General features: G+C 35.4%; 1 protein-coding gene across 3 annotated transcripts in view; it reads right to left on the reverse strand.

Annotated features, from left to right (window-relative positions):
• The window catches only part of LOC148952862 (phospholipase A and acyltransferase 3-like), a 73,144-nt gene that overhangs the window by 42,527 nt on the left and 9,133 nt on the right, over nt 1-21,484 (reverse strand). For all 3 annotated transcript variants that reach the window (XM_089087451.1, XM_089087450.1, XM_089087452.1), the window contains exon 2: nt 9,010-9,107. In XM_089087451.1, coding sequence (XP_088943577.1) covers nt 9,010-9,107 — 98 coding nt within the window. The remainder of the gene's footprint in view (nt 1-9,009; nt 9,108-21,484) is intronic.

Below are 21,484 nucleotides of genomic sequence, written 5' to 3' on the forward strand. Positions count from 1 at the left end.
TTTTTTTTGTTTCTTTATTTCTTTATAACCTTTTTTTTTTAGAATGAGTACAAAACCCGGTTTTTTGTTTCTTTTTTTTTACTTTTATATACACGGGCCACAGTCTCGTTTTTTTGTTTTTTTTTTTATAGATTTTTCTCTTTGTTTTTCTTTTTTAGTGACTTGCCGGTTCGGGTTAATATATTTAATTCGTCAATTTTAAGGGCAACAATTAGCCGCTTCCGTAAATTATTATTTTTCTTTATTTAAAAAACATGCAAATCTATTAAATCAACAAATTTTCTTTAAAAATTGCAAGAAGGAATCAGTGATTACGAAATCTTTTAAAATATGTACCCATTTTGGAACTGAAAATGAAACAAAATTAGAAAATAAATTAATCATAATATCTTTAAATCACGTAATTTATGAACAAAAACAGAGACGTTTTAAACTTTCTAAGGACTTAAATTATGTTGAAAACTTTTTAAGAAATAACCTTACATATGATATTTTTATAAGAATTAAGGAAAGTGCCATGAGATCTTTTAGCCATGATTTTCATTTGTCCAAGGGTCGTGTGATTGACAAGTTTAATAAACTTTTGTTTGAGAATTTCCAAGATTCAGATATTTTTTATCCTCGTCATTGTCTGGGTCCAGCAATTAAGAATTTGTCTTCTAAGCCTCTTAATATTCAACAGGAAGCCGTTTTGTCGAAAGGTTCTAAGTTCTGTTTTCCAACACCAGTCTCCTATTCAAAAATAATTTCAAAGGTGGAGTCAGGAATTATGGCTTCTATAGATAAGGTTGATACTCCTCAAGAACTCAGAGCTGAGATTGTAAGAAAACTAAACACCTTTAATATGAACTTTATTGGTAAAGACATTTCACAAAAAAATGACATTAAAATCCTTTCTGATTTGAAAAAGGATAAATTCCTTACTATCACCAGAGCCGATAAGGGAAACACGATCGTAGTTATGAACACTGAAGACTATAATAATCAAATTTTCATCCATTATTTTGGACACTATTACATACAAAAACTTGATTTTGATCCTACAGATAAATATGTAAAAACAACAAGAAAGGAATTAGAGTCAATGAAAAATAATTTTCACATTACCCCACAGTTTTATAACAAATATTATCCTAGGGGTTGTTCGGCCCACAAGATCTAGGGTCTACCTAAGATTCATAAGACTGGACCCCCCCTCCGCCCCATTATGTCAACTTTTCTGTCACCTGTTTCAAATTTAGGAAAATGGTTGTTGGTAGCTTTGCGTCCACTTTTGGGAACACGAAAATCATATTTAAAAAATTCGAATGATCTTACTAATAAATTGCGAAATTTCACGCTGGAGGAGACTTCAATTCTTTGCAGTTTTGATGTTGTGTCCATGTATTCAAAGTGTTATTTAAAAAGATGCGAGGATATTTTAAAAAGTAAATTAGAAAACCACTTTGATTTATTACAAGATGTGACGGTAGCCAGTCTGGATATTGATGTCATTATGAGACTAATTATTCTGGTAAATGAATTTTCTTTCTATTTTGGTTTTCGAGGGGAGTTTTATAGACAAATTTTTGGGTTGCCTATTGGGGCTTCTCTTTCTCCTTTATTGGCAAATCTATTCATTGATGCCATTGAAACCTCCGCTATAAATAGTTTTAGACTTTCCCCTTGCTTCTGGGGTAGGTTCATGGATGATGTGGTGTGTGTTTGGAAACATGGATTGGACTCCTTAGACCTTTTTTGTAAGCATTTAAATAGTTTTGATAATAATATTAAATTTACAGTTGAATTTGAAGATAATAATAAATTAACTTTTCTGGATATTTTATTAATTAAAAGGGATCTCCATTTACTTTTCTCGATTTACAGAAAACCTGCGCACAATGATAGGTATTTAAATTTTCATTCTTGCCACCCTATGTCGGTGAAAAGGGGGGTTGTAATTTCACTAGTGGATAGAGCCTTTAAAATTTGTTCCCAGGAATTTCTGGATTCGGAATTGTTATACTTGAGAGATATTTAATTTTGCAATAGTTATCCAATTAAGTTCATTGATAAAATAATTGAAAATATACGGGCTAAACATAGTAGTAGGGTTATTGAGGTTTCTCAGTCTTTGGAGTTAGTTGTATCAAAAAGCTTCATTTCATTACCATATGTACCTGGTTTGGGAGAGAAACTTTCACGGGTTTTACGTAAATTTGGTATTGACACGTGTTTCCAATCGCTGAGTGCAATGGGTAGTTTTTTTTAGTTCTGGTAAGGATTTAACTCGGGGAAATTTAGTCAGTGGGGTGTATAAAATTCCGTGTTCTTTTGGGAAGTTCTATATTGGTAGGACTCACCAACAATTTGTTGAAAGGTTTATTGAACACCGTAACTCAATAGAAAAAACCCTACAATTAAGCAAGCCTCCAGAAACTTTCGTTTCAGCTTTAGCAGAGCAGATTTGGCTTCAACCAGATCATTTGGTAAAATTTGATGAAGCCTTGGCTATTTCTAATGATAAGGGTTACACCCAATGGGCCAGGGAAGCCATAGAAATTAAAAAACATATTTTTGCTAACCTCTCCATAAATAGGGACACGTGTAATTTAAATATTGACACAATTTATGATAACCTTCTAAAGAGTGAATCAATTGTCAATAAGGGAGTAAAGATTTTAAATAATCACCAGTGGACTATTTTACCTGCTAGACCAGAACGATTTGCTTCAGTAATAGCTAACAAAAGGATTATTTCGCAACTGAATAATTAAAGTAATTTACAGTTTTTTTTATTTTTCCTCAGTTACTCTGGTGTCCTCACTGAAGTAACTCTATATTAGCATCTTTTCCCTACGTGGATTATTTTGCGCTGAGTGTACATTTTTGTTTTTTTTTTGGTGGGGGTTTTATTGGTTTTTAGTTTTATCTTGTTTTTTTTTTTGGTTTTTTTTTTGTTTCTTTAGTTCTGAATAAGCCGTTTTGGTATAAATGCGAAAAATACGCGTTTTTTTTTTTATGTTGTTTTTCTTTTATCTCCACTGGCCACAGTCTGGTTTGTTTGTTTGTTTGTTTTTTTTTTTTTTTTTTTTTTTTAGAGATTTTTCTCTTTGTTGGTTTTTTGCAATACTATGAAGGATGTTTCAAGGTCTTTTATAGTTTATGCTGTTAAACTTGGTGACAAGTTACAAAACAAAGCTCCAATAATGGCCCAAACGACTGGAAAACTCAAATATTTTGACTCAAGAATCCTTTGGTATTTTTAACCAATACTCTTTATCTTTAACCCCCTCCAATCCCCCCCAAAAAGATTCTGCCCTCCTCACCAAGAATACTTTTATCTGCTGGGTCTCAAGATACCCTCATAGTATACACTACTTTTCTCTACCAGGCACTGAATTTTAGATTAATTAAGAATTTTGTTTCTGATAATCAAAAAGTTCAATTGGGACAAATTTTTGATCTTGCTAGATTCTTTGACAGTACTTATTATAATCTACCATTTCATCAACAGACCGAACAAACAATAATAAGAAAACTGAAGAAAGAGCCAGCATCAACTTTAGTCTCCTGAAAATCGAGGACTATAAAGTAATTTTGAAGAAAGTAAATGAAAGAGAGCAGAGTAGGGAAAACCATGAGAAAATGGTGTGTTGGCCCATGGTTGGATACGTGCCAATACGTGTTAGGCCTAAATAAGGATAATATGAATCCTAATTTGTGATGCAATGACTCCTTTTCAGTTTCCAACACTAGATTTTCTTTATGACTTGGTTGAAGTAAAAAGCAATCCTTATCAATAGCGAAAGGATAAGAACCTATATTTTCATAGCATTAAACCAAAGAACCAGCTTTTTATTCCGAATATGTATTTGTTTCAAGTATGAAAATTTTCTTGGAAAATTTTCTGTAGGTACCCTTGTTTCTGAACAGCATCTATGGAAATTTGCCATATCAAGGGCAAACTAAACAAGCAGTAGTATCGTATCGAAGGAGTTGTCGTAGAAACTTCGAAAAGGATTCATTCGATTGGAAATTGGAGTGGCTAGTGCCCTTTTTAATAGTCGAAAGTGATTGGAGGGCAACTAGTCCCCCCTCACCCCCATCATTCCCCCAAACACATCCAATCAAAATTTTGAGATAGCCATGCTGTTCAGCGTAGTTGATTTCCAGATAGAAAATATGTTTTTGAGGAGGACACTCCCTCAAAACCCCTCAAGGCAAGGGTTTTAAGTTATGCCCTGAGGTCACATAAGAATGATGTTGGCACAATGTATTATTATTTTTTTTCCTTTACAACAGGGCACTTTGTATCGAAGAAGTTGTCGTAGAAATTTCGAAAAGGGCTCATACAATTGGAAATTGGACTGGCTTGTGCCCTTTTTAATAGTCGAAGTGATTGAAAGGCAACTAACACCACTTCCACGCCCACCATTTCCCGAAACACATCCAATCAAATTTTGAGATAGCCATTTTGTTCAGAGTAGCTGACTTCCAGATAAAAATTATGCTTTTGAGAAGGACACTCCCTCAGAGCCAGAGCAAGGGGCAAGGGTTATAATTTATGCCCTGGGGGTATATAAGGTTTTATAGAAGGCGTTGTCGTAGAAACTTCAAAAAACGCTCATTCGTTTGGAAATTCAAAGGGCTAGTGCCCTTTTTAATAGTAAAAAGTGATTGGAGGGCAACTAGCCCTCACCCCCCCCCCCACACCCATCATTCCCGCAAACACATCCAATCAAAATTTTGACATGGCCATTTTGTTCAGCGTAGTTGATTTCCAGATAGAAAATATGTTTTTGAGGAGGACACTCCCACGAAACCCACGGGGCAAGGGTTGTAAGTTATGCCCTGGGGGCATATAAGGTTTTTATAGAACGCGTTTTTGCAGAAACTTCAAAAAGGGCTCATTCGATTTGAAATTGAAATGGCTAGTGCCCTTTCTAATAGTCGAAAGTGATTGGAAGGCAGCTAACACCCCTTCCACGTCCACCATTTCCCCAAACACATCCAATAAAAATTTTGAGATGGTCAATTTGTCCCACGACGTTCAAAGTTCAGGAAATTATACCTTTGAGCAGGATATTCCCCCAGAGTCTTCAGGGCGAGGGTTATATGTTATGCTCTGGGGGCATATAAGGTTTTTATTGAAATCTTTGTCATAGAAACTTGAAAAAGGGCTCATTCGATTTGAAATTCAAAGGGCTAGTGCTCTTTTTAATAGTCGAAAGTGATTTCAGGGCAACTAACCCCAGTCTCACGCCCAGTTTTTCCCCAAATACATCAAATTTATTAGATAGCCATTTTATTCAACGTAGTTGAAAGTTTTGGAAATTAGGTCTTTAAGAATGACAACCCCTCCCCCCACAGCCCTCAGGGTAAGGGTTGTAAGTTATGCCCTGGGGGGCAAATAAAGTTTTTATTGAAAGCGTTGTCATAGAAACTACAAAAGGGCTCATCAATTGAAAATTGAAAGGACTAGTGCCCTTTTTAATAGTTGAAAGTGATTGGATAGCGACTAACGCCCCTCTCACGCCCACCATTTTCCCAAACCCATCCAATCAAAATTTTGAGATATCCATTTTGTTCAACGTAGTTGAAAGTTCTGGAAATTAGGTCTTTTAGGATGATAACCACTTCAGAGCGCTCAGTGCAAGGGTTGTAAGTTATGCCCTGGGGGCATATAAAGTTTTTATTGAAAGCGTTGTCGTAGAAACTTCAAAAGGGCTCATTCGATTGGACATTGAAAGGGCTAGTGCCTTTTTTAATAGTTGAAAGTGATTGAATAGCGATTAAGGCTCCTCTCACGCCCACCCTTTTCCCAAACACATCCAATCGAAATTTATGAGATATCCATTTTGTTCAACATAGTTGAAAGTTCTGGTAATTAGGTCTTTTACGATGATAACCCCCTCAGAGCCCTAATTGCAAGGGTTGTAAGTTATGACCTGGGGGCATATAAGGTTTATATAGAAAGTTGTTGTAAAAATCATAGGCAGCGCGATCGCGCTGCCTAAGTAAAGAACCATTGTTGGCACAACGCATTGTTTTTTTTTTCGTTTTCCATACAAGGGCACTTCGTATTGAAGGAGTTGTCGTAGAAACTTCGAAAAGGACTCATTCGATTGGAAATTGCAGTGGCTAGTGCCCTTTTTAATAGTCGAAAGTGATTGGAGGGCAACTAGCCCCCCCTACGCCAATGATTCCCCCAAACACATCCAATCAAAATTTCGAGATAGCCATTTTGTTCAGCGCAGTTGATTTCCAGATAGAAAATATGTTTTTGAAGAGGACATTCCCCCACAACCCTCAGGGCAAGGGTTTTAAGTTATGCCCTGGGCGCATATAAGAACGATAGATAAATAGATAGATTGTGTATTTCAAAAGCCCAAGAGCCATATACACACAAAAATTATGAAAAATAGAAAAATTACAATAGAGCAAATTACAAAACACACATTAACATGATACATAGCAAAAAATACCTTCTGGTAAATTACCAAAAAAATAACTTTAATTCCATATAATTAATAATAATTAATTGTAAAAACATTTCCTTCTTTCTAATCCCTTCTCTATGTACGCACCAATACGGAATATTGTGGTTAGATTACTACTTTGTAAGATTTTTGGAAGCAGCAAAACAATCCCATGTAAGTAATTTTCTCTTAAATCAGAGAGCACCGGGCACTTTCGGAGAAAATGGTCCAAATCTTCGTCCTCATCCCTACAAAGAGGACACACATACCGACCATCAGGATGTACTATCCCCCTGTCGAACACCATTTGCCTGCTCTGGATTGGAAGGCAATTCGCCCTAAGCTGAATCCATCGACGTAAAATCATAGCCGGTAAATTGAATTTAAAATAAATTTCCTCATTGGCACAATGTATTATTTATTTATTTTTTCCTTTATAGCAGGGCACTTCGTATCAAAGAAGCTGTCGTAGAAACTTTGAAAAGGGCTCATTCAATTGGAAATTGGAGTGGCTTGTGCCCTTTTTAATAATCAAAAGTGATGGGAAGGCGACTAACACCCCTTCCACAACCACCATTTCCCGAAACACATCCGATCGAAATTTTGAGATAGCCATTTTGTTCATCGAAGTTGATTTCCAGATAAAACTATGTTTTTGAGGAGGACAGTCCCCCAGCCCTCAGGGCAAGGGTTGTAAGTTATGCCTTGGGGGCATATAAGGTTTTTTTTTATAGAAGGCGTTGTCGTAGAGACTTCAAAAAAGGTTCATTCGATTGGAAATTCAAAGGGCTAGTGCCCTTTTAATAGTCAAAAATGATTGGAGGGCAACTAATCACCCTCTCAAGCACACCTTTTCCCCAAACACATCTAATCAAAATTTTTAGATAGCCATTTTATTCAACGTAGTAGAAAGTTTTGGATATTAGGTTTTTAAGGATGACACATCCTACCCCCCCCCCCCCCCACAGCCCACACCCCTTTTCGTAGAAATTTCAAAAAGGGCTCATTTTAATAGTCGAAAGTGATTTGAAAGCAACTAACACCCCTTCCACGCCCACCATTTCCCCAAACACATCCAATAAAAATTTTGAAATAGCCATTTTGTTCCACACAGTTCAAAGTTCAGGAAATTATACCTTTTAGCAGGACATTCCCCCACAGTCTTCAGGGCAAGGGCTATAAGTTATGCCCTGGGGGCATATAAGATTTTTATTGAAATCTTTGTCATAGAAACTTGAAAAAGGGCAAATTCGATTGGAAATTCAAAGCGCTAGAGCGTTTTTTAATAGTCAAAAGTGATTTGAGGGCAACTAACCCTCCTCTCACGCCCACCTTTTCCCCAAACACATTCAATCAAAATTTTTAGATAGCCATTTTATTCAACGTAGTTGAAAGTTTTGGATATTAGGTCTTTACGGATGACAACCCCTCCCCTCCCCCACAGCCCTCTGGGCCAGGGTTGTAAGTTATGCCCTGGGGGCATATAAGGTTTTATTGAAAGCGTTGTTGTAGACTTCAAAAGGGCTCATTCAATTGGATATTGAAAGGGATAGTGCCTTTTTTAATAGTTAAAAGTCATTGGAGTGACTAACGCCCCTCTCACGCCCACAATTTTCCCAAACACATCCAATCAAAATTTTGAAATATCCGTTTTGTTCAACGTAGTTGAAAGTTCTTGAAGTTAGGTCTTTTAGGATGATAGCCCCCTCAGAGCCCCCAGGGCAAGGGTTGTAAGTTATGCCCTTTGGGCATGTTAAGTTTATATAGAAAGTTGTTGCAGAAATTTCAAAAAGGGCTCTTTTTATTGGAAATCGAAATTGCCCTTTTTAATAGTCGAAAGTGAGTGGAGAGTAATTAACCCCCCTCTTACGCCCCCCATTTCCCCCAAAACATTCAATCAAAGTTTAGAGATAGCCATTTCGTTCAACGTAGTTGAAAGCTCTGGAAATTATGTATTTATGGAAGACAAACCCCCCACAGCCCCAAGGGCAAAGGTTGCAAGTTCTGCCCTGGGGACATATAAGGTAGATAGATTTGTCGTAAAACTTCAAAAGGGGCTCATTCAATTGGAAATTGAGAGGGTTAGTGTCCTTTGTAATAGTCGAAAGTGATTGGAGGGTAACAAACCCCCCTCTCACGCCCACCATTCCTTCAAACACATCCAATCAAAATTTTCTGATAGCCATTTTGTTCAACGTAGTAGAAAGTTCTGGAAATTAAAAAACCTGAATATTTTTATTTTTCTTTATACATATACACAAAATGTTATGTTTTTTATTTCTCCCTGTTGGTAAAGGCTTCCTTATGTAAGGCCAAATTATTTGGATTTTTGTATAATCACCAAATTGTTTTTAGTGCTCATGTCCACTGTCTGTTGAAAATGTTATGCCCAGTTTTCAACATATTTTTGTCTATTTAAATTCTTTTACTTTTATGCTTTGTAACCTTTTCTGACTTTTTTCTTTAAAGGTAGGAAATGAAGATTAATTACTAATACTCTAGAAAACTATATAAGCACAAATACTTATGACAAGAAAAATTAACTTACCGATGTGAAGCATTTTAGTGAATGTATCTCTTAGAATATCCACATTTTTAAACCGCCCAGACACAAATCCTTTGTTGGGATATTCTTCCCCAACTGGACTGAAAAAAGAAATCCCAATCAAAAGATTAAATACATGGTTTAAAACTATTTTTTCTCAAAGGAGCTTTTTAGAGGCTTACTTTATTAATTTTTCTTTATTTTCTTAATGTGCAAGTATGGTTTTAGGTGTTTACCCCCCCCCCCCCCTGGCGTTTAACACCAGGGTGGGGTGTTTAATGCGTTTAACGCCAGCACCCGCAAGCATGAGTGCAATATATCACTGTTAAGTTTCTTGCTGGATCTTCAAAGCATAGCTTCAAACATCTATTGTTACTGCCCTAAAACCATCTCTTACTTGTATTGTGTTTTTCTATCTGTTAAAACTCAGCTACTCTTGGCTTACTCTCAATAGCTATCAAAATCACAACTACATGATAGGCAGTTCCTCTTCTCAAGTTTAGCTTTTGAAATATCTACTAGATGTTAATCTTTATTTTCCTATAGCCACAAACATTCCAAGGCTCTTTCATAGATTTCTCACCTGAATTGATACCAGATTTATTATAGAATGCATTACAACACGAAATCAGGTAAACAGTCATTGGGGATTCAACAAGAACAATAGTAATCAATGGTAGCAATAAAGAGAAAAATGAAATATATCCATATCACAGGGGTTTAGCCAATCATCTGTTTTCCTTAAACAGTTGAGTTATCAGATATGTCCTATTATAATAAGATATTTATTATAATATAATATATTATATATATATATATATATATATATATATTATATATATATATTATATATAATATCTATTATATAATATAATATCATAATAGGATATTTCCTATTATCAGAAAGTAGTTCTATAGATTTGGAAACAGGATGAAGAACAAGAATCATCAAGTACCTGAACACAAGTTTGTATTACTTGAACTAACCATCCTACATAGAAAACTAGCTGGTTATTACCAAATTATAGAACAAATATCAGAGGCAACGCTGTAGCGTTGCCTATAGTAAAGTCCATACGGCTCCAATGTTTTATTATTTATTTTTATTTTTTTTCCTAGAGGCACTTCATATGGAAGGGGTCGTCGTTGAAACTTCAAAGGGGGCTCATTCGATTGGAAATTGACAGCTCTAGTGCCCTTTTTAATAGTCGAAAATTATTGGAGGGCAACTAGCCCCCCCCAAGCCCCCAAACACATCCAATCAAAATTTTGAGATAGCCATTTTGTTCAACATAGTTGATTTCCAGATAGAAAGTATATTTTTGAGGAGGACACTCCCCCACAACCCTCAGGGCAAGGGTTTTAAGTTATGCCCTGGAACAATATAAGGTTTTTATAGAAGCTGTTGTCGTAGAAACTTCAAAACAGGCTCAATCGATTGGAAATTAAAGGGCAAGTGCCCTTTTTAATAGTCGAAAGTGATTGCAATGTAACTCTCCCCCCTCCCCCCCCCCACGCCCATCATTTCCCAAAACACATCCAATCAAAATTTTGAGATGCCCATTTTGTTCAGCGTAGTTGTTTCCCAGATAGAAAATATGTTTTTGAGGAGGACACTCCCCCACAACCTTCAGGGCGAGCGTTTTAAGTTATGACCTGGGGTCATATAAGGTTTTTAGGGAAGGCGTTGTCGTAGAAACTTCAAAAAAGGCGCATTCCATTGCAAATTCAAACCGCTAGTGTTCTTTTTAATAGCCAAAACTTATTTTAGGGTAAATAGCCCCCCTCCCCCACGCCCATCATTTCCTCCCGACCATCCACACGTAAATTTTAGATAGATATATTGTTAAGCGTATTTGATTTTCAGTTTATAGAATAAGTGTTTTTGAGGAGAACAATCCCCCATAACCTTCAGGGAAAGAGGTATAATTTATACCCTGGGGGCATATAAAGCTTTTATAGAAGGCGTTGTAATAGAAACTTCAAAAAAGGCTCATTCGATTGGAAATTCAAAGGGATATTGCCCTTTTTAATAGTCGAAAGTGATTGGAAGGCAACTAGCCCCCCCCCCCTACGCCCATCATTTCCCCAAACACATCCAATCAAAATTTTGAGATAGCCAATTTTGTTCAGCGTAGTTGATTTCCAGATAGAAAATATATTTTTGAGGAGGACACTTCCCCACAACCCTCAGGGCAAGGGTTTTAAGTTATGCCCTGGGGGCATATAAGGTTTTTATAGAAGGCGTTGTTGTAGAAACTTCAAAACAGGCTCATTCGATTATAAATTAAAGGGCTAGTGCCCTTTTTAATAGTCTAAAGTGATTAGAGGGCAACTAGCCCCCCCCCCGCGCCACTCATTTCCCCAAACACATCCAATAAAACTTTTGAGATAGCCATTTTGTTCAGCGTAGTTGATTTCCAATTTGAAAATATTTTTTTGAGGAGGACACTCCCCCCCAAACCTCAGGGCAAGAGTTTTAAGTTATGCCCTGGGGGCATATAAGGTTTTTATAGAAGGCGTTGTCGTAGAAACTTCAAAACAGGCACATTCAATTAGAAATTCCGAGGGCTAGTGCCCTTTGTAATAGTCGAAAGTGATTTGAGAGCAACTAACCCCCCTCTCACGCCCACCTTTTTCCCCAAACACATCTAATCAAAATTTTAAGACAGCCATTTTATTAAACGCAGTTTTAAGTTCTGGAAATTAGGTCTTTGAGGATTAGAACTCCCCCAAAGCCTTCAGGGCAAGGGTTGTAATTTAAGGATTCTCCGAATCCTTCATGTTATTTCTTATGGAAGGGATGCTCGTGTAAACTTTAGAGAGGGCTCTTTTGATTGAAAATTGAAAGTTCTTGTCCACTTTTTAAGAGTCAAAAGAGATTGAAGGGCAACTAGCCCCTCTCCCTCCTCCACGCCCTAAACGCATCAGATAAAAATTTTGAGATAGACATTTTGTTAAAATAGTTCAAAGTTCTGATAACAAACAACTCTGGTGTCGACACAGCCCACCAGGGCCCAGGGGTAGGCGTTGTAAGTTATGCCCTGGGGCATAACTTATTAAGGAGGGTTTATAACTTGTGGGAAGGGGTTTTGTATGGGAAGAACACATAGGAAATCTATTATAATTATCCAATTATAAGGTTAAAATACATACTCTGTGATAGATGCAAAATTACTTTGGCACACAAATTCCTATTAAGGTCAATTCCAATAAGTCATGATCCCTTTGTGTCAGCAAGTGAAATGGTCTAAACCCCCTTATTGGAGCTATTTTTTCAATCCATTTATTGTTGTCAATCGCTGTCCATAAGTTATGCAAGCTGTCTATTGTTCATATATAAGGTTTTTATCAAAGAGGTAATAGTATAGACTTTGAAAAAAGCCTAATTCGATTTAAATTTAAAGTTCTAGATCCGTTTTTTAAAGTCAAGAATAATCGGACAGTAAGCACCCCCCCCCCCCATGCCATAAAAACTTGAAACTTTTTGCAATCAAAAATGAACAAAAATTAATTAAAAAAAAACTTTCCGAAAATAAGTTTTCAAAGAAAAGTAAATGTCATTTTGAACTTAAGCTCAGGTGATACAAATACATGTTAAAATAAAAACTCAAAACGACCAGATATTACTATTAAAGAATAAATGAAATCCAAAACGAACCGAAATTGAATAAACAATCACAGGAAAAAACATACAACAACTAATAATATAAATTAATCACTTGATCCTAAAGTGAGTAGTGCTTAGATTGAATATGAAAATCAAGCTTAAAACAAAAACAAACATTTTGCTATTAAAGTATACATGAAACTTAAAACGAACAGAAATTAAATAACAATCAATGCGAACAAACATACAATATATATTAATGTAAATGAATAAATAAATCTTAAAACGAGTGAAACCTAAATCGAATATGCAAATCAAGTTTGAATCGAATAAAAATAAGTACAAACAAGAGTTTGGGTATCATCTCACTGTAGAAGCCTAAAACCTACTGCGTCATTGGCGCTTTACTGAAAACGAATTATATTACAAATGTTTTCTTTTGTACTTAACATTGAAAATAAATATTAAAGTTACAGTAAAATTTTGGACTGATGAACTTTTAGCAATTAATATCATTATGCATCAAATATTCAGTTTAATTTATTAGTTCTTTTCCAGATTGGTCAAGACAAATATGGTTTCACTACAAGCAAAATTTGGATACTGCCCCCTTCTTTGACTGTAAAAACCTAAAGCATACTGCGTCATTGGTGCTTCACTAAAACGCATCCTAATATATTACAAATTTATTATTTTCCAGTTCTTACAGCATTGAAAATGAAAATAAAAAATTACAGCGAAAAAAAATCTTGAAATGATGGATATGTCAACAATTAATAGCATTATATATCTAATATTCAATTTGATTTTGTTTATACTTTCCAAGACTGTTCAAGACTCATATAGTTTTGCCATTTTTTTTAACTGCCATTTTTCGTAACTAATCGTGTTATGAAAACATTCTATGACTTCTAGACATTTCTATTTGAGCGGAAAACTGCACCTCAAACTTTGTGGAACATGCATTTTCTTGCACGAAACTCCAAAATATAATAAAATGTCAAGTTTCGGAGTGTTCCACGACTCTCAAGCAAGTGCCATTGGTATTTTTGAATCTGCATGGTCAATTTAGGGTGTAGAGGGTAGGCTAATTCTCGTAGCAGCCCAATTCTGTCGTGGTATGGTTCACATTTTCAACAACTGGCGTCCGGACTATCATATAATTTACCAAGCATACAACTACCCCAAGTCAGTATCAATAAATAAATGAAACCCAAAACGAACAAAAATTAAAACAAATATTAGAGTAAAACTCGAAATGAGCATAAATTAATGTGAGTAGGGTTCAAAACCCCTATGCTTTCTAAAAGCCAGAATATAATTTGTACTTTACTGAAAAAAATTCAAATGAGTTTACTGAAAAAAAATGTGCATTGTCAATTTAATATACATATAGAATATGTTAGGGCGAATGAGTCGAATGGTTCAGAGGATAGAGAGCCAGGTCTAGGGACGGCAACATATCCTTTAAGGCAGAATGATTATGATTTAATTAGGCCTGTATCTCAACAAGAAATTTGGGATCAGTTGAAAAGGATGAATGGAAATTCGTGCCCAGGAACAGATTGTATATCTCCAAAGGTCCTGAAGTTAGGAAGGACAACTTTGATACCCATGTTGGCTGCAATTTCCTCGTTTGTAGTAGAGAAAGCTTGTTGGGCTCGCTCATGGGACATTTCTGTAGCAGTGCCTCTTTTTAAGAAAGGTAATAGGAAGTTACATGAAAACTTTAGGTCTATCTTTATGGGGGATGTGGTAAGTAAATTGTTTTGTAAGGTTCTGGAATTTAGGCTAAGAGATTGGTTAGATAAGGAGGAAATACTTAGCCCGATACAAGCGGGATTCAGATCGACATTCAGCACTGTTGACCACATTTTTACTTTGGATGCACTGAAAAGGAAATATGCTAGAGCGAAAATGGTCGGCTATTCGTAGCCTTTTTAGACCTGAAAAGTGCTTTTAACTTGGTAAATAAGAGGTTGTTAATTGAAAGTCTGTTAGAAATAGGCTTGCCGTCTTGTTTTGTAGCAATAATAGCAGATATGTATCAGAGGGTGAAATTTGTTTTGAAGATTACGGGAATTTTTTTTAGGCTGATTATATCTCTCCCGGGAGTAAAACAAGGATGTACATTATCTTCTCACCTATTTTCCTTATTTGTTATTGATTTAGATAGGTTTATGAAAAACATTGGAGCCCCTTATATATCTTTGCATTGGTTTAGGCTATCATGCATGTTATTCGCGGATGATATAGTTGTAGTGGCGGATAGCAGAAATAACCTTCAGAAGCAATTAGATATAATAAAAAATGATTTAGAGAAGAAGGAATTAGAGTTGAAAGCTAAGAAATCAGTAGTATTGGTATTTAGGAGTAAAGGAGATGTTGATTCAGAGGTTCATTTTAATTTTGGAGGAATGGTTTTAGAGGTTAAAGATGAATTTGTTTATTTGGGTGTTAAGCTTACTGCTTTTAGGGGGATGTCTAGGCATGTAGAAGATTGTAATTTAAGGGGTAATAGGCCTTAAATATGCTTTTGAGAAGTAATTTAAATCAGCTAGCTGATATGAGGATCCAGAAAAGAGTTTTTCTGACAAAAGTAGCTTCTAGTCTACATTGGGGCTCTGAGGTTTGGGGTTTTGCTAAAGTAGCGAAGCTAGAAATAGTTCAGCTAAGATATTTTAAGAGAATTCTAGGCTTGAAGGATTCAGTTAGTTCAGTGGTACTGAAAGGAGATTTGGGGCTTTTTTCTTTAAGGAGTGTTAGAGTGGTTAGAATGGTAAAATTCTGGGAGAAGATAATTAGGCTACCTAGAGTTCGGCTTCTTAAGGCAGCTTATTTGGAGAGCTTGAAGGATGGTAGACGTTATTTATGGTCAAATCAGGTTAAGAAAATACTCGACCATTGTGGACTTTCAGAGATGTGGAATGAAGGAAAAGGCCCTATGGATGAAACCGTGTTAGTATGGAAGGAAGTCCAGCGAACCCTAAAGGACCAAGAAATCCAAGAGTGGCAAGCTCATAAGGACCAATCTATGTCTTTGAGGTTTTACTCCGAAGCCAAAGACGGTTGGGAGGAGGAGGTTTATTTTAAATTTGGGTTGAATAAAGAGGATTTGAAGAATTTTGTTGTTGATAAGAAGGGACAGTTCGGATTTAGGTGAGAGAAGGAAATTTTTGGGAAAGTTTAGGCTGGCGGCTGGCCCTTATTTCTGCCCTATGTGTGGATTGGTGAATGATAATTAATTAATTTTGTATCCGAGTGTGAAGAGCTGTCTGAGTTGCGGAATGAATGTTTCGGACGAGTGTTTGGGAGCGAATGCTGGTTAATAGAGCGGATGGCTGAGAGGAACGCATGTGCTATTAAACAGTTGTGTAAGTTTCTTCGTTTAGGGACTAAATATAGGGAATCATGTTTGAGGGGATAGCCTGATACTATTTTTATGATTTGAATTTTATTATACGGTGTTTGTTGGTTAAAAGTCGAACCTTGGTGTGTTTCTTTTTTGTCATTTTGCTGTTCTTTTTCTTTTTTCCTTTTTTGATTTTTACTATCTAAAGTTGTGTTTTGTTACTCGGTGTTGGTTTAAATATTGTATTATGTGTCGATATGTCCCGCAGGCTTTTTTCAAAAAATATTATATTATTTTATGCTGATATTTATTCCCTAAAATCTTAATTAATTTTTGACTTCTTAAAGTTACAAAAGCGAAAATATTTCAAAGAATTGTTTTCAGTAACGCAGTAGGTTTTAGGCTTCTGCAGTGAGACGATACCCAAACTCTTGTTTGTAGTTATTTTTATTGGATTCAAACCTGATTTGCATATTCAATTTAAGTTTCACTCGTTTTAAGATTTATTTATTCATTTACATTAACATATATTGTATGTTTGTTCCCATTGATTGCTATTTAATTTCTGTTCGTTTTAAGTTTCATTTATACTTTATTAGCAAAATATTTGTTTTCGTTTTAAGCTTGATTTTCATATTCAATCTAAGCATTACTCGCTTTAAGATCTATTTATTCTTTTATATTATTACTTGTTGTATGTTTTTTGCTATGATTGTTTATTTAATTTCTGTTCGTTTTGGTTTTCATTTATTCTTTAATAGTAATTTCTGGTCGTTTTGAGCTTGAATTTTAACAGGTATTTGAATCTCCTGAGCTTAAGTTTAAAATGACCTTTACTTTTCTTTGAAAAACTAAGGCCATACGGCTCCAATGTTTTATTATTTATTAATTAAAAAAAAAACTTTCCGAAAAATAAGTTTTACAGTTAAAGAAGGGGGCAGTATCCAAATTTTGCTTGTAGTGAAACTATATTTGTCTTGATCAATCTTGAAAAGAACTAATAAATTCAACTGAATATTTGATGCATAATGATATTAATTTCTAAAAGCTCATCAGTTCAAAATTTTACTGTACTTTTAATATTTATTTTCAATATTGAGTACAAAAGAAAACATTTGTAATATAATTCGTTTTCAGCAAAGCGCCAATGACGCAGTAGGTTTTAGGCTTCTGCAGTGAGACGATACCCAAACTCTTGTTTGTAGTTATTTTTATTCGATTCAAACTTGATTGGCATATTCAATTTGTTTCACTCGTTTTAAGATTTATTTATTCATTTACATTAATATATATTGTATGGTTGTTTGCATTGATTGTTTATTTAATTTCTGTTCGTTTTAAGTTTCATTTATACTTTAATAGCAAAATATTTGTTTTCGTTTTAAGCTTGATTTTCATATTACTTGTTGTATGTTTTTTGCTATGATTGTTTATTTAATTTCTGTTCGTTTTGGGGTTCATTTATTTTTGAGTTTTGAGTTTGAATTTTGACAGGTATTTGTATCTCCTGAGCTTAAGTTTAAAATGCCCTCTATTTTTCTTTGAAAAACTTATTTTTCGGAAAGTTTTTTTAAATTAGTTTTTGTTCGTTTTTGATTGCAAGAAGTTTTAAGTTTTTATGGCATGGGGGGGTTCTTACGGTACGATTATTATTGACTTTAAAAAACGGATCTAGAACTTTGTATTTAAATCGAATGAGGCTTTTTTCAAAGTCTATACGATTACCTCTTTGATAAAAACCTTATATATGAACAATAGACAGCTTGCATAACTTGTGGACAGCGATTGACAACAATGAAATTTGAACTATTTTAACAAAATGTCTATCTAAAAATTTTTATCTGATACATTTAGGGCATGGAGGAGGGAGAGGGGCTAGTTGCCCTTCAATCTCTTTTGACTCTTAAAAACTGAACAAGAACTTTCAATTTCCAATCAAATGAGCCCTGACTAAACGTTTATACGAGCATCCTTTCCATAAGAAATAATAGGAAGGATTTGGAGAATCCTTAAATTACAACCCTTGCCCTGAGGGCTTTGGAGGAATTGTAATCCTCAAAGACCTAATTTCCAGAACTTAAAACTACGTTTAATAAAATTTACGTCTTAAAATTTTGATTGGATGTGTTAGGAGAAAAGGTGGGCGTGAGAGAGGGTTTAGTTGCCCTCAAATCACTTTCAACTATTATAAAGGGCACTAGCCCTCGGAATTTCCAATCGAATGAGCCTTTTTTGAAGTTTCTACGACACCGCCTTCTATAAAAACCTTAAACGCCCCCAGGGCATAACTTAAAACCCTTGCCCTGAGCGTTGTGGGGGATTGTCCTCCTCAAAACAAATTTTCTATCTGGAAATCAACTACGCTGAACAAAATGGCTATCTCAAAATTTGTTTGGATGTGTTTGGGGTATTGATGGGGGTGGGGAGGGGGGGCTAGTTGCCCTCCAATCACTTTCGACAATTAAAAAGGGCACTAGCCCTTTGAATTTCCAATTGAATGTGCTTGTTTTGAAGTTTCTACGACAACGCCTTCTATAAGAACCGTATATGCCGCCAGGGCATAACTTAAAACTCTTGCCCTGAGGGTTGTGGGGGAGTGTCCTCCTCAAAAATATATTTTCTATCTGGAAATCAGCTACACTGAACAAAATGGCTATCTCAAAAGCTTAATTGAATGTGTTCGGGAAAATGATGGGCTTGGGGGGGGGGGCTAGTTGACCTCCAATCACTTTCGACTATAAGCCCTTTAATTAAAGGGCACTAGCCGTTAAATTTTCAATCGAATGAGCCTGTTTTGAAGTTTATGCTACAACGCCTTCTATAAAAACCTTATATGCCCCCAGGGCATAACTTAAAACCCTTGCCCTGAGGGTTGTGGGGGAGTGTCCTCCTCAAAAATATATTTTCTATCTGGAAATCAACTACGCTGAACAAAATGGCTATCTCAAAATGTTGATGGTATGTGTTTGGGGGAATGATTGGCGTAAGGGGGGGGGGCTAGTTCCGCGCAACTCACTTTCGACTATTAAAAAGGGCACTATCGCTTTGAATTTCCAATCCAATGAGCCTTTTTGAAGTTTCTACGACAACGCCTTCAATAAAAACATTATATGCACCCAAGGCATATCTTAAAACCCTTGCCCTGAAGGTTCTGGGAGCGTTTCTTCCTCAAAAACATATTTTCTCTGTGAATATCAACTACGCTGAACAAAATGCCTATCTCAAAATTTTGATTGGATGTGTTTGGAGGAATGATGGGCGTGGGGAGGGGGCTATTTGCACTCCAGTCACTTTCGACTATTAGAAAGGGCACTAGCCCTTTAATTTCCAATCGAATGAAGCCTGTTTTGAAGTTTCTACGACAACACCTTCTATAAAAACCTTATATGCCCCCAGGGCATAACTTAAAACCCTTGCGCTGAAGGTTGTGGGGGAGTGTCCTCCTCAAAAATATATTATCTATGTGGATATTAACTACGCTGAACAAAATGACTATCTCTAAATTTTGATTGGATGTTTTTGGGGGAATAAGGGGCGTATGGGGGGGCTAGTTGCCCTCCAATCACTTTCGACTATTAACCCTTTAATTAAAGGGCACTAGCCCTTTAATTTCCAATCGAATGAGCCTTTTTTGAAGTTTCTACGCCTTCTATAAAAATCCTTATATGCCCGCAGGGCATAACTTAAAACCCTTGCCCTGAGGGTTTTGGGGGAATGTCCTCCTCAAAAATATATTTTCTATCTGGAAATCAACTACGCGGAACAAAATGGCTATCTCAAAATTTTGATTGGATGTGTTTGGGGAAATGATGGGCGTGGGGGGGGGGGAGGGGGCTAGTTACACTCCATTCATTTTCGATTATTAAAAAGGGCACTAGCCCTTTAATTTCCAATCGAATGAGCATGTTTTGAAGTTTCTACAACAAAGCCTTCTATAAAAACCTTATATTCCCCCAGGGCATAACTTTAAACCCTTGCCCTGAGGGTTGTTGGGGAGTGTCCTTCTCAAAAATATATATTCTATATGGAAATCAACTACGCTGAACAAAATGGCTATTTCAAAATTTTTATTGGATGTGTTTGGGGGAATGATGGGCATGGGGGGGGGCTAGTTGCCCTCCAATCATTTTCGACTATTAAAAAGGGCACTAGAACTCTCGATTTCCAATCGAATGAGCACCCATTGAAGTTTCTACGACGACCCCTTCCGTATGAAGTGCCTCTAGGAAAAAAAAAATATAATAAAACATTGGAGCCGTATAGCCTTTACTATATATATATATATATATATATATATATATATATATATATATATATATATATATATATATATATATATATCGCTGTCCACAAGTTATGCAAGCTGTCTATTGTTCATATATAAGGTTTTTATCAAAGAGGTAATCGTATAGACTTTGAAAAAAGCCTCATTCGATTTAAATACAAAGTTCTAGATCCGTTTTTTAAAGTCAAGAATAATCGGACAGTAAGCACCCCCTCCCCATGCCATGAAAACTTGAAAATTTTTGTATTCAAAAACGAACAAAAATTAATTAAAAAAAAACTTTCCGAAGAATAAGTTTTTCAAAGAAAAGTAATGGCCATTTTAAACTTTAGCTCAGCAGAAACAAATACCTTTTAGAATTCAAACTCAAAATTCAAAAATAAATGAACCCCAAAACGAACAGAAATTAAATAAACAATCATAGCAAAAAACATACAACAAGTAATATGAAAATCAAGCTTAAAACGAAAACAAATATTTTGCTATTAAAGTATAAATGAAACTTAAAACAAACAGAAATTAAATAAACAATCAATGCAAACAATCATACAATATATATTAATGTAAATGAATAAATAAATCTTAAAACGAGTGAAACTTAAATTGAATATGCAAATCAAGTTTGAATCGAATAAAAATAACTACAAACAAGAGTTTGGGTATCGTCTCACTGCAGAAGCCTAAAACCTACTGCTTTACTGAAAACAATTCTTTGAAATATTTTCACTTTTGTAACTTTAAGAAATCAAAAATTAATTAAGATTTTAGGGAATAAATATCAGCATAAAATAAGATAAGATTTTTTGAAAAAAGCCTGTGGGCCATAGTAACACATAATACAATCTAAAAACCAACTCCGAGGAACAAAACACAACTTTAGATAGTAAAAATCAAAAAAGGAAAAAAGAAAAAAGAACAGGAAAACGACAAAAAAGAAACACACCAAGGTTCGACTTTTAACCAACAAACACCGTATAATAAATATCAAATCATAAAAATAGTATCAGGCTATCCCCTCAAACATGATTCCCTATTTTTAATCCCTAAACGAAGAAACTTACACAACTGTTTAATAGCACATGCGTTCCTCTCAGCCATCCGCTCTATTAACACGCATTCGCTCCCAAACACTCGTCCGAAACATTCATTCCGCAACTCAGACAGCTCTTCACACTCGGATACAAAATGAAATAAGTTTTTAGTCACCAATCCACACATTGGGCAGAATAAA

Source organism: Artemia sp. Qi Xiang Cuo, chromosome 4, assembly GCF_049724085.1.
Source record: "Artemia sp. Qi Xiang Cuo chromosome 4, ASM4972408v1, whole genome shotgun sequence".
Lineage (NCBI taxonomy): Eukaryota > Metazoa > Arthropoda > Branchiopoda > Anostraca > Artemiidae > Artemia > Artemia sp. Qi Xiang Cuo.